The sequence below is a fragment of the Anolis carolinensis genome, chromosome 5 (assembly GCF_035594765.1).
Source record: "Anolis carolinensis isolate JA03-04 chromosome 5, rAnoCar3.1.pri, whole genome shotgun sequence".
NCBI classification, from domain to species: domain Eukaryota; kingdom Metazoa; phylum Chordata; class Lepidosauria; order Squamata; family Dactyloidae; genus Anolis; species Anolis carolinensis.
Window position 1 is genome coordinate 46004253 of NC_085845.1, and position 15054 is coordinate 46019306.

A 15054-nucleotide genomic window follows, 5' to 3' on the forward strand; every position below is an offset into this window, starting at 1 on the left:
ACACTGTCTTATTTTCAGGGAAACATGGTAGGAATAAAAATGAAAAGCCAAAAATACAAAATAAAGATGCTTGTGGATGACATTATCCTAATGATGGAAAACCCACTGAAGAAATGTCCTTAAATGATACACCAAGTTAATCAATTTGGACTAGTTGCTGGACTCTCAATCAATTTACACAAACAAAAATATTAGCTGCGTAGCTAAATAAGAAAAAGAAGAACTAAGCCAAAAAACAGAAATTGAAACAACCCACCAAGCAAAATATTTAAGAATAAACATAACAATGAATAATAAGGATTTATATAAAAATAACTAAAAAAAATCTGGAATGTAATAAAAAGACTTGAAAAATAGATGAATTTGGAGATTTCTCTTCTAGGATGGTTAGCTACAATAAACATCCCACCCAAACTATGTTTCTTATTCCAAAATATCCCAATTGATATTAAGGGGGAAAATATAAAAACTGGAATGCTGAATTTACAAGATTTATTTGAAGAGCGTAAAAACCTAGAATAAAGATGAAAAATTTACAAGCTGCTAAACTAAGAGGAGGACTTGATCTTTCAAATGTAAAACTATACCGAGAAGCACTTGTACTGAATTGGTTAAAAGAATGGATCCATATTGTTCATCAAAGCCTCATAGTTCTTGAATTTATTTATTTATTTATTTATTTACTTAGTTCATTTGTATACCACTTTTCTCCCCCCAATGGGACTCGAAGCGGTTTCCAACATAATTATGGCAAAATTAAAATACAAAGACCTAAAACAATAATAGTAACATACAAGAATCGATTAAATCTTAAAACAACATCATTTAACATTAAAACATAGCATTGAAAACATTTCAATATAACATTAAAATCACATAATCCAGCAATCATGGTTCAGGAGCAGATTTAAAATTTGGCTTGTAAGCATACCTAATTTATGGAAAAGTGGCAGAAGACCCAAACTTTAATAAACACCCAATTAGGAAAATTCTGAGGAAAACTTGGAACAAGCAGAAAAGAAAATGTTATACAAAAATAACACAATGGATCTCAGTTCAGGAAGCCTTTATGCAACATGAAAACCCTAAGAGTAACAGAAGATGGTTAACCTATGTGGATTTACTCAAGAAGACACAAGACAATCTCCAACTAAGAATAAGGCAGGAAACAAACCAACAAGGCTATAATCTGAGCCCAATCCATTATAGTGCTCATTGGAACCCAAAACCTGATTCAGAGGGGGTTTTTTAGTTACATGGTTGGAGGCAGGAGCTAGTAAGTGTCACCTATTTTGGTGGAAACAAATGGATCCAGTAGAAGTAAGCATTGGATCCCAAACTGTTTCTGTTTAGGTACACACATGCTTAAATGAAATAATTAAAACCATGAAACATTCATTTATTTAATGTAAATAAACGCCAGTTATTACATTTTCTTAAACTAATAGTTAATGTTGTCTTATCAAATCATTAAACAAAGTCTCCAACACAGCATGATCTATTTTGACCATTGGTCTTTAACAGCAGTTTCTATAAAGGAGGTCCCATCCAATTATATTTTTATTCTGGTATGAATCTTCTACTTTCAAGTTAGATTCATTTTCTTCATTCTTCATATATAAGCTTAACATATTTATATAGTCATATAACGTTACAAAATCAGCAAACCTGAAAAAGGTATAGCTGCATTTCATAGCCAATCGTTCTGTGAGACCACACTGCCTGCGGATAATTGTATATTTTTGTAATTGGCTGCATTGCCATATTTAATTGTTTTCATAAAAGATGTGTGCAAGTAAGTTTGCAGTGTCCAATGGTTTATTGTTAAACCTAATTATAAAGGGTTTAGGGCACCACTGGTAATCAGATTCCCTTTTGCTATGTTCACCTGTAAAATTGCCTTTTCATGAATCAGAGGGGGCTAAATCATTTGTATCAAACATTTGACTCAGAAACATTCCTATATTTGTGAGAAGTTCAATATGTTACAAATAGTTGTTGTGGTGACCCTATGAATTTCATATTGCCCTGTATTTACTCAAATGTAGTGCACCATCGAATCTAATGCACACTTCCATTTTCAAGACCCTGAAATTTTTAAAAAAGGATTTGCTGGCAAATGTAATGCACAGCGGCAAAAAGGTGCCCTCTTTGCAATTTGTTCCAAAAAGGTGTTGTTGCTGTGCATTTAGAATTTCTTGTTTGAAAATAAAAAGTATTAGCTCACCAAATCTTCCAGCAATGGAAAGTAACACCATAGAATTCGATAACCCTTCCCTTAAAGAGCCTTGAAAGAAAAGGCAGAGAGAGGGAAAGAGAATGGAAAGAAGGTACAAGAAGAAAGGGGAGGAAGAAAAGCCAGAGAGAAGGAAGAGTGGAAGGGAGAGAGTAAGAAAGCCAAAGATGCCACTCCTCCCCAGCAAGCCAAAAAGGCCACTCCTGCTCTGCCTTCACCTCTTTCTCCTCCGGTCCTGGGACCTGTGCCAAGATGGCTGGTGAGGAACTTGGCCCTGACAAGGCCACAATCCTGGCTAGCCAAGGAGGCCATAGACTGTGGCAAGCAGGGAGGCCAGTTACCATATTATGTGAATCTAATGCACCCCAGTTTTTGGTGTGGGGCAGTTAGCCCAAAAAGGTATGGTATTTACTTAGGCAATGAATATTCAGAGGTGGTTTGCCTTCTGAAATTTAGCCTGCAACACTTGCTATTATAGCCCTCCTTTTCCACCATTAGATTCAAACTGGCTTACAAATTTTAAAGCAGATATAGACAAATGTTCACATCAACACAACAAATATAAACAACACAAAACATTAATAAAGGCCCTTTCCCCAATTTCTACATGCTTAGAGAAGGATAACAAAGAGGAAACCAGTTTAGTTACTCTGAGAAAGGAGCCTTGGAGCACCCACCTAAAAGACTCAATCCTATATTTCCAAGACATGTATTTCAAAGGTTAGTAAAATGAACAGAAGATGGAGTTTCCTGGAAAGTGGCCATAGAACTGTTGGGTTCCAATAAGCCCTCTGGGTACTCAGAATAGTTCTATAGCAGGCATGGGCAAACTTCGTCCCTCCAGGTGTTTTGGACTTCAACTCCCACAATTCCTATCAGCCGGTGTGCTGTTAGGAATTGTAGGAGTTGAAGTCCAAAACACCTGGAAGGATGAAGTTTGCCCATGCCTGCTCTATAGTCTACACTGGTATAGACTATACACTGGTATAGACTACTGTGGGTGTATGGATTACTTGGAAAAGTTATATTTCATGAAGTCTTAAAGGTAAAATAAACTCTACTGCTGTTTGTCTCTGTATTTACAAACATTAGGATGGAAATTTCCTAATATTTACTTGCAAGATATGATGGAAAATGGAAATGAATGGCAACATAGCAACTGCAGAAAGAGTATTGGTTGTGGTAATGATGGTAGTCATGGTGATGGCTGTAAATAAGATGCCTGTAACAACATCTGATATCATGTATACATGTATGAGATGCAAGCACACATTTCTGTATTAATTGTCAAGTGCTATTTTGATTTAACTAATTGTACCTCCTAAAACATCTGACAGAATACTTTCTTACTAATTTATTAAAATCAAGACAGAGTTGTGTGTTAAAAGTTATTCCTTTTTGAAAAGATGATATGTTTGTAATCAAGAGTAGTCTATATGTTGTGCAATGCTTTACACACAATTGACTGTTGTATTAGTATTTAACTAAATGTTTCTTCCCAACTTTTTCAAGGTTTCCTTCAAACTACAGCAGATGACTTTTGTTTCTACTACACAAGAAAAGATGGTGGATTGTGCTTTCCAGATTTTCCAAGAAAGCAAATTCGAGGACCAGCTTCTAACTATTTGGACCAGATGGAAGAATATGGCAAAGGAGAAGATATCACCAGGTTTGTATATGATTCAGTCTTTAAAATGTAATAAATCTTCATAGTTTTGTCAGTGAATTGAGTCAATCTATACTTTTGACCCCCAGCGGTGTCATCCAGATGTTGCTCGTTCTTCAATTCATTGACATAATGCTAAATCAAATACATTGCAGATGTCTTATCTGAAACGCTATCTAAATTTGATTGTTGGTAGTTTGGGTTTTTCCACCTGATTTGTTGTCAATTAATAGTTCCTTTTCCTGATTGTTGATTTCCTCGCTTATTATATATTATCATTATCTCAAAAAATGAGTTAGAATATTTAAAGTTTGGAGGAGATATACGCTTCTTATACAGTCAATATTTAGTGGTCATTCAAGGGTAATGTTTTCAGTTTCATTGTCTTCAGTGAGATCTAGGGCCCTTCCACACAGCCATATATCCCAGAATAGCAAGGCAGAAAACCCCACAATATCTGCTTTGAACTGGGTTATCTGAGCCCACATTGCCATATATTCCAGTTCAAAGCAGAAAATATGGGATTTTATTCACCTGCGGAATAGGTTTTACTCCTAGACAAGTCCTTACAACTCTATTTGTACTGTTATTTGGGGAGGGGGGTGTTGAAGACTTTCTAAAAATATTTTCATTCTTATGATTGTTTTGAAGCCAGGATTATTATATTGTCTGTACAAACTTTCTTTTCATCAGCACCTCTTCTTGCAGCACAAAGTAGAGTTTGGGACAAATTATGTTTTGGTGGCCTGCTTTAAATGTCACTGGCTTGTATCACTTAAGTCACTAAACCTAAGGAAGTTTCATGGCAGGAAGATTTTCTGGTCCTTTTATCTTCCCTTCAGTCACAATTGCCTGAAAATATTCCCAAAAGGACTGTGTGATTCTCTTCAATAATATTGATTTAGGTTTGGGGTTTCAATAGGCACTCCCCATTAAGAATAACCTTTTGAGAGAAGAGGGAAACGGCAATGAAGAGAAGGGCATAGGAAGCATGATCGTCCTTAAGTTTAATGATCATAGATTTTTGATGACATTTTAATGATAAATGTTACATGTGCACTCTTTCCCATGTTCCTACTTATGAGACATGAAAAGTTCCTGGGTCATGATATAATTACTTGCCTTTAGATAAAAGGCCATATGATGTGGTTGTAATATTTGCTTTGTAAATGCACAAGAAGAACACAATGAAATAAAAAAGCAGACTAGGGGGAAACATGTGTGGCTTCCTCTTTCCACAAGATACAGTCCCCAAATTCCAGGTAATTTCTGCCAAATGTTTTCAGTATTTGTCTATTTGAAATTTCTGTTAGTTTCCTTTTGCCTCTGTTCATTTCTGAAGCAATTTTGTCTTCTTTAAAGTCTCATTGTCAGTATAGTAAAAAAAAAAATCAACCTCTAACATTCTGACCACCAAAGAAATTGAGAGCCAGGAGCTGTAGGACAAAGATAGATTGCCCGTCTGCCCCTCTTCTTATCAGAACTAAAGCATTTTCATCTTCATATTGAAATATGTGGTGCCAAACATTGTTTCCATTTATTCTGTTGAGAAGAGCTATACCTATGAATTCTAAGAGCAAGATGCTACCTATTATAGCAAAAATCTGGTTCTTGCCATCACAACTGATAACCCCTCCCCCCCCCCCCAAATGCTTTCTTTCCTTTTCTTTTTTTAGGAAACACAAACACAACTGCTTGTGCCTTCATGAAGTTGTAAGTGGCATGAGACAACCTGTTGGAGCAATGCATTCTGGAGATGGATCACAAAGACTCTTCATCCTTGAGAAGGAGGGATATGTAAAGATTTTCACACCTGAAGGGGAAATAATCAAGGAACCATTTCTGGATATACACAAACTTGTTCAAAGTGGAATAAAGGTTGGAATTTCTTTCATTTATCTTAGCCATTTCCTTGCCTTTTCAAGTGATTTCTAAATTAGATTTTCAACAAACATCATTTTCGAACATTAATGTTACCAGTAAAAGAAGAAAATTGCACACAAATGTTTAAAGAGAAGTAGGTTCGCTTTAGGGTTGCCACAAGTCAGAAATGACTTGAAGGCACAAACAGCAACAACTCCATTTAATCTAAATGAGACATGACTGTTATCTCCTTATGGTTCCAGTCAATAAGCAGTACTCATGCCACAGACTAGTTCTACACTACCATTATATGAACTGTGCTGTATGATCAGTGTAAAAGCAGTCAATGCCAGATCTACAATGCAATTTGAAGCTAGTTTCAAATTGTGGTGGCCAGACAACAAACTCCAATGAAAGCTGAGAATGTGCATTAGTGGTTCCAGGATTTCCTATGTAGTCACTTACGCCAGTGTAGATGGCCCCTAAGGTATAATGAAATTATTGGGATTTTACTGGCTCAGCCAGCTCAATTATCTCAACAGCATTGGTTGTTATTGTTGCTGTTGTTGCTGTTGTTGTTGCTGTTGTTGTTGCTGTTGTTGTTGCTGCTGCTGTTACTGTTGCTGCTGCTGCTGTTGTTGTTGTTGTTGTTTATACCCCACTTTATCTCCCCAGAACCTATATTTTGCATGTTTTAAGTTATAGGCTGAATTTCCAGCATCTCCAGCCATACAGATTCCAGGTCATGGTACAGTGGACAAAGAACATAGACTAGAGTTACTGTCAATGAGAGTAGATATTGCTCAGTGGAAAAAATTTGATATTACAGTATAAAGCAGTATCACAGAGTAAAATGTCCAAGCTTCTCTAATCATATAGCTTAATTGTGACAAATATATAATATGAAACTTCTTTACTGAAGTCATTACTTTAGTACATAGCAATTGATGTCTTGGTTTTAATAATTGTCATGTTATGTTGTTTTATAACTATGGTATTATATTGTGTTTTAAATGTATGGACTGTTTTTCTTAAGTAATCCACCCCAAGTCCCTTTGGGGAAATGGAGGTGGGGGTACAAGGATAAAGTTACTATATTTTTATTTAGTCATGCCACTAAAAATGGTAGATCTTTAGAGAAGAGTTCTATTTCTCCAGCTATTTCTTGATAGCTAATGTTGCTGGGAGTTCCAGTTGTTGAATACAGAAGAGGGAGCTCTCACTTCATCAGCAGTTTAAGAAGACAGTCATGCTTGATCTTTTTGATGTATGATAAGATCATGCTCTAATTTCTTAAGCTTTGGATAACCTTTTTAACTTACCCAGAGTCAGGTCTCAAGATAAACTATGTTTGCAAAACAATTAGGATATTCAGCTAAACAATATCACTAAACCATAATGGAAAGATTTTAGCTATATTAAAAGGTGCTGAACAAGAAATTGAACAATATGTGACATTGTCAGTCTTCAATATACAGTAGAGTCTCACTTATCCAAGCCTCGCTTATCCAAGCCTCTGGATTATCCAAGCCATTTTTGTAGTCAATGTTTTCAATATATCGTGATATTTTGGTGCTAAATTTGTAAATACAGTAATTGCAACATAACATTACTGCATATTGAACTACTTTTTCTGTTGATTTGTTGTATAACATGATGTTTTGGTTCTTAATTTGTGAAATCATAACCTAATTTGATGTTTAATAGGCTTTTCCTTAATCCCTCCTTATTATCCAAGATATTCGCTTATCCAAGCTTCTGCCGGCCCATTTAGCTTGGATAAGTGAGACTCTACTGTATTATCTTCCAAATGGCATACAGTACATTGGAAACTGAGAAAATTTAATCAAATAGTACAATATTAAGGAGCAACACAAGACAATGATGTATATTCTAAATTGTTAACTCTATAACAGTACTTATACATGAGCATCCCAAAGGTTATTTACCTTGTCCAAGAAAATTGAAAATGGAACTAACCATTTGAAAACTAAAAAGGTTTAAATACAAAACAATGTGTGCTTTGTAGTTCCTGTTGGTGCAACTGCCCCCCCCCCCCCAATGGATTTGTAATTCCAATTTATCCATATTCAAATTCATCTGTTTTGCAATTGATACTAGTCTCTGAGATGATTGGGTTCTGTATAGATCTAATTTGAGAGAAGGAAACCTAAAGTACACACATTCTCTGTGGCCCAACAATGGGGTCAATATGAGTATACTGTACGAGAATCTTAAACAATATTTATCTGGTAAAGCATTAGGATCATTATGTTTCGGTGCTACTATTCCTCTTTTCTTCCCTTCATGTCTGTTCATCTGTGTGCTGGAAACAATTGTTATGTTTATTGGCAGCAGCCATCCTAGCTACTTTGGAGAAAGCAAACTTGCACAAGTCAAACATTTCTACAATTTAATTCAGAAAATACTGGGTTAAAATGGCCTGGAGAGTGTGGGTGAAAAGTCCTTAGTAGTATTGGGAGCTACTAGGAAATCCTTTATGAAGAAATAAATGTGAAATGGGCCTCCAAAATAACATCAGAAAGCATGAGTGCAAAACACTGGACTCCCAGATTTTATGGATTTTGTCCATTTAGAGTTAATGTTACGACGTTGGAAAGAATTTGACTTCAAAGTATTTTGAGAATCGAATAACTATAAACATATATTGATCATGACTATAGCTAAAATCCTTGTGGATAATACCATAAGTAGAATGCTGTCTGTTCGTACTTATTTAGGAGTAGTCCTATTTAGTGAATCTGGATATTGTGAGCAAGCAAATAGAGAACTGAGCTGCTGGTTTGTGATCCAGAAATACATGACCACCAAGATTTCCCTTAAAGTAGCTTCTGGTGCCAATGTTCCCAACTGCTTCCAATTTCTGAAGTGGTCTGCATGTTTTGTCTGAGGCTTACTTAAGAGGGAAATGACTCTTGGTTCATTATGTGTTTTTATCTGCTTTTTTGTGTATTGCTCACATCAGTTCCTCAAATGCATTTTTAAACCTATGAGATTTTGAAGTTTATTTATTTATTTATTTATAACATTTATACCCTGCCCTTCTCACCCGAGGGGACTCAGGGCGGCTTACAAAAATTGGCAAAATTTAATGCCCAAAATGCAATCATAAAAAAGTTGAGTTTTGTGGGAAGGAAATGTCTCCAGGAAATGTCTCCAGGTAAGTCTAGTTGGGTTGTATTAGTACCATGCAGGGGAATATCCTGTGTGTTTTAGCCTAGGCATATTTCTTGGAGTAAGCATAATAGACACATATACAGAATTGATCTGTTAATTGCTATTTGTGGCCACAAGGTAAAATTTAGTGTAACATGGTTCTAAGTGGAAAAATATAATATAAACAGATATGCAATATTGACTAGTCACGGGGAGATAGGGCGACCTATAAATAAAGTTTTATTATTATTATTACATTATCAATAAATATTTCACATTGTTGATATAGTAGTTCTAGATTGCGTTGTTTGTTTGTTGTTGTTGTTTGTATCCCGCTTTATCTCTCTCTAAAAAAGAGACCTAAAGCAGCAAACAGGACAAGTAATACAGTATATAGTTTAAAATTTAAAGGTATTAAGAAAGACTAAACTGGCCTGAATCATATTGGAAATTGAAATTAGTGTAGACCCACTGAATCAATTGTTGAATGATTAGATAACATTTATGCAATGACCATTGATTAAATGGGTCTACTAGCATTAGCTTTGGATAACTGATTTTAGCAGCTAAAGACCAAGCACAGTGGTATACAGTTTAAGAGAGCAAACATGTACTTTTGGGTACAATATTTTTCATGCTTTTGTCCTTCCATGTAGTATATTATTTAATTGTCATTTTCTGTTTCAGTAACTTAATTATACAAATGTATAGAGTTATAAGATCTAAAAAAGGGAAAAAAGACAAGCTGCTTCTCCTTAGCAGTGCAAAAAAAATGTGTGTCATGGAAACTTAACAAAGCGATTGTATCAAGGTTATATTGTATTGAGATCAACCATTTAAGAAATGATAGTAGTGTTTTAATAATAAATCTAATGAAAACAACATGATAAAAGCACAAGGCCTCTGAGGAGAATGAAAGAAACCCCCATGAAAGAGAAAACATATGTCAGGGAAATGAATGATACTGAAGATAGGCTGTTAAGAATATATGAGCTAGACTCCTTGACCTCAGCCACCTTCGGCTCCCCTCCAGGCTATGAATTGTTTTTGCTTGTCACAATGGCTTAAATTTTAATAGAAAGTTTCCCTAAATCTTGAACCACATCTGCTTCTTTGTTTCATTCCCTACTCAAATCCCCCAGTGAGGCCAACTATACAGACTTCAGTGTTTCTACTTTTGTGGTTGGGGAGGAGAGATGCAATATTCCTTTATAAATCCTTTTACATTCATTTCAATAGTTCACTGCCCCAATCATAGTGAAATTACAGATGTAAGCAAAGGTATTTCAAACATGTATGGTTAGTTTTTTAGTCATATTTGATTCTTCAGTTCAAATTACTTCAAACAATTTTGATGTTTAGCATGGTATATGATACATGTGTTTGTGTGTATATGAAAAATGAAAATAGCAGGTACAGTAGAGTCTCACTTATCCAACATAAGCGGGCCGGCAGAACGTTGGATAAGTGAAAATGTTGGATAATGAGGAGGGATTAAGGAAATGCCTATTAAACATCAAATTACGTTATGATTTTACAAATTAAGCCCCAAAACATCATGTTTTACAACAAATTGACAGAAAAAGCAGTTCAGTACACTGTAACGTTATGCAGTAATCACTGTATTTATGAATTTAGAACCAAGACATCGGAATGTATTGAAAACATTGACTACAAAAACGTTGACTACTAAAAGGCAGACTGTGTTGGATAATACAGAACGTTGGATAAGCGAAGGTTGGATAAGCGAGACTCTACTGTATGTTAGTCTTTTTCACATGTTGTGCCACTTGCTTGGTATTGAATATGGAAATATAGATATATTAGAGACTAGTGTTGAATATGGTAGCATTTATAAAAGAGACACATATTAATACAAAAGTCCATAAATGCAGACATAAGCAGTGAATTTATGCCAGAGACCATGCTTGCGTCTTCTCTTCAGGTGTTCATCTCAATAATTTACTATATTTGTCATGTGGACAGACATGTCATAAATGTGTATAAAACACCTGTCCTATGTAAAGTGGCTGCAAGTGAATTGGGTATGAGGCCTGAAATGGATATCTACCATTGAAAATTAGCACAGCCCCTTCTGTTTTCCATGCCCATTAGAGCATAATTGATGCATTTCCTCCCACGCCCATCTAGTAACCTAGCTGTTACTTCCAAGAGGAAAGTCATCCTTGTGAAATAGACAAAATGTGTGTCCTCTACACATGAAAAAATCATGTTCCCCTATTGGCTCCTCTGTTAAAAATACTGAGTTATATATTGAATAGATTTCTGTATGCAGAAGCCCATCCTCCTGTATCACCGGAGCCCCCGTGGTGTAGTGGATTAAAGCCTTGTGACTTGAAAGTTGGGTTGCTGATCTGAAAGCTGCCAGGTTCAAATCCCACCCGGGGAGAGTGTGGATGAGCTCCCTCTATCATAGAATCATAGAATCATAGAATAGTAGAGTTGGAAGAGACCTCAAGGGCCATCCAGTCCAACCCCCTGCCAAGAAGCAGGAAATCGCATTTAAAGCACCCCCGACAGATGGCCATCCAGCCTCTGCTTAAAAGCCTCCAAAGAAGGAGCCTCCACCACAGTCCAGGGAAGAGAGTTCCACTGCCGAACAGCCCTCACAGTGAGGAAGTTCTTCCTGATGTTCAGGTGGAATTTCCTTTCCTGTAGTTTGAAGCCATTGTTCCGCGTCCTAGTCTGTAGGGCAGCGGAAAACAAGCTTGCTCCCTCCTCCCTAGGACTTCCCCTTACATATTTGTACATGGCTATCATGTCTCCTCTCAGCCTTCTCTTCTGCAGGCTAAACATGCCCAGTTCTTTAAGCCTCTCTTCATAGGGCTTGTTCTCCAGACCCTTAATCATTTTAGTTGCCCTCCTCTGGACGCTTTCCAGCTTGTCAACATCTCCCTTCAACTGCGGTGCCCAGAATTGGACGCAGTATTCCAGGTGTGGTCTGACCAAGGCAGAGTAGAGGGGGAGCATGACTTCCCTGGATCTAGATGCTATACCCCTATTGATGCAGGCCAGAATCCCGTTGGCTTTCTTAGCAGCCACATCACATTGCTGGCTCATGTTTAACTTGTTGTCCACAAGGACTCCAAGATCTTTTTCACATGTACTGCTGTCTAGCCAGGCGTCCCCCATTCTGTTAGCTCCAGCTCCATGTGGGGACTCTAGAGAAGCCTCCCACAAGGATGATAAAAACATCAAAACATCCGGGCGTCCCCTAGGCAACATCCTTGCAGACAGCCAATTCTCTCACACCAGAAGCGACTTGCAGTTTCTCAAGTCGCTCCTGACACGAAAAAAAAAGTTTATTTTACTGTCTTAATCCAGAGATGGAAAAATGATAGCCTTCCAAATATTGATTTCAACTCCCATATGTCTTTATGAAAAGGGATTATGGGTGTTGTAATTGTTCACTTTTGTCTACTCTGCAGCAGAGTGGATTATTCTTTTAACTGAAACATTTTGGTCTTTGTAGAATCAGTGTCACTTTATGAATAGTATCAACGGCAAGGATTGGTGTGTCTAATTTTCCTGGACATATACTTTTCATCTTACATGACCTCTTCCCATATCACAAGTGTTGTTGACAAAAATAATAGCGATATGGTTAATAGTTCTAGAACAGAATTTAGCACCAGTCGAAGCATCTTATTGTTAATTGCCACAAATTGGTTTCAACGTATGGTGCTGCTATCAATGAGAAACTTCTAAGACAATTTGTCATCAATGACCTTGTTCATATCTTGCATACTAAGGTCTGAGGCTTCCATGACTTATTTCCACATGTAATGCAGCATTCCTCTTTTCCTACTACCTTTCATGTTACCATACCAACCATTATAACCTTTTCCAAATAGTCATATCTTCTCATGATATGTCCAGAGTACAATAGCTCAGTTTGGTCACCTAGCAAGGTCCACAAGCTGTCTGGATTGGCCAGTCGTTGTGGCAACAAAGGACAGCCCAAATAAGGATCACCATTCAGCAGAGCCAAAATATGTTCAGTCTGACTGGACAATCCTGCCATTGCTGTAAGACAGAAGCAAGCAGTATAGTCATCTCAGGGGCAAGTATTGCCACTCTGGGCCAACCTCAGATTTTCTGTCTTGTGTAGACAGGCCGAAAGAGCCATAATATGAATACAAGACCCTTACTGATTCAGAAGGGCAGAAGACAGAGTTTAGCAGCTGAAAGTACAGGTTCCATGGCGAGCAATCATGGCAGAAGTTACTTACATCTACATGTAGGTAGAGAATTAGAATAGAAGGGGGATTAAACTAATTCATGGAGGATAAATACATCAGTAGCTACTATTCTCAACCCACAATTTCCAGGATAAGAGCTAGTTTTCCCCAGAATTCTGCTTACTGGGGTAACAAAATTTCAGAAGAACTATTAGTCTCAGGCTATGCTTTAGAGCAGGGGTCCCCAAACTAAGGCCCGGGGGCCGGATGCGGCCCTCCAAGGTCATTTACCTGGCCCCCACCCTCAGTTTTATAATATAATCTTTTTATATCATTTTTAATAATATAATATATTGTATTTACATATAATACTGATAATAATATTATAATGTTATACAATATAATACAAATAATAATACCATATAATAATATTAATTATATATTATATATTACATATAATATTACAGTATAGTAGTATAGTTCAATATAGTAATATATAATGCTAATATTGTGCAATGCTAATAAAATAATATATTCTATGTACATACAGCTGCTCTGAGTCCCCTTCAGGTGAGAAGGGTGGGATATAAATGTAATAAATAAATGTAGTAGATGAAGAAATAAATAATTTTAGACTTAGGCTCGCCCAAAGTCTGAAATGACTTGAAGGCACACAACAACAATCCTACTTAACTTGACTATCTTATTGGCCAGAAGCAGCCCCACGCTTCCCATTGAAATCCTGATAGGTTTATGTTGGTTACAGTTGTTTTCATTTTTAAATATAGTATTGTTCTTTCATTGTGTTGTTGTTTTGCACTACAAATAAGACATGTGCAGTGTGCATAGGAATTTGTTCGGTTTTTCCCCCCCCAAATGATAATTTGGCCCCTCTACAGTCTGAAAGATTGTGGACCGGCCCTCTGCTTTAAAAGTTTGGGGACCCCTGCTTTAGAGTTTCCTAGTTGCTTCTGCCTTATCATTAGTTGGATGAATTTCTGTACTTTTTATTGTTATTTTATCTAATTTTTACAGGTTTGGAAAGTGCCTTAAAACTTTTGGTATAAGATGGAATATAAATTTATTTTATAAGTAAATAATTGTAAGAAAAGTGTTGCTGGAATAGATGGATTTAGACCACGTTTGGTCTGGTTACAATGTTCCACTTTTTTGCTTGTTTACTTCAAGCTTGATCAATTCAATACAGAAAATAACATTTAGCACAGATATTAGTGTTGATTAGGATTCACAAGTATCTCTGTCATCTATAAAAAGCACATGTATTTTAAGCTACTAAACCATAACTAAACAGGCATTCTTCTGTTGGCTTTGGCATTATTCCCATTCTGATCACTAATAGTTATGACAATGTGTATGAATCGTTATGATGACCTGCTTTAAACAACTTCATGCAGCTATTGCTGATTTCTGAATAAAGCTAGAACCCATTTTGGCTGGAGGTGAGCATAACACTGTAACAGTAGTATTTGATTAATTTATCAATTCTTTTAAAAAGTCAGTAAGGAAATAGTTTCCATATCTGACCTTAATTAAGCAGGAAGAAGCTGAAAAATGTGATACTGTTCACCATCAATAGAATACACCCAAGTACTATAGAGATCTATAGATCTGAAGAAGATAACTCTAACGTATGCTGATGGTTGTGGAACGCTGCAATAACATCCGAGCAGTTTGTTTACAGTAAAGACATTTTAGTCTCTGTTGATTTTGGGCCCAGTATCCTAGGTTAGAGGAACCTAAAGGGGAAAGAAGATGATACTTTATCATTTTACATGCACATGTGTAGGTTTAATGTTCTGTGTTTCCTCAAGAGGAATCCCATGGTGCCAATTAACTGAACTTGCTCCAAAACAAGTCTCTGTTTGGAAAGTATAGTTTTCATTGTGGGT

General features: G+C 36.5%; 1 protein-coding gene across 3 annotated transcripts in view; it reads left to right on the forward strand.

The window, feature by feature from the left end:
- hhip (hedgehog interacting protein) overlaps positions 1-15054 on the forward strand; it is a 106535-nt gene that overhangs the window by 30660 nt on the left and 60821 nt on the right. For all 3 annotated transcript variants that reach the window (XM_062980911.1, XM_062980912.1, XM_062980913.1), the window contains exons 3-4: positions 3749-3905; positions 5579-5780. In XM_062980911.1, the coding sequence (XP_062836981.1) occupies positions 3749-3905; positions 5579-5780 (359 nt within the window). The remainder of the gene's footprint in view (positions 1-3748; positions 3906-5578; positions 5781-15054) is intronic.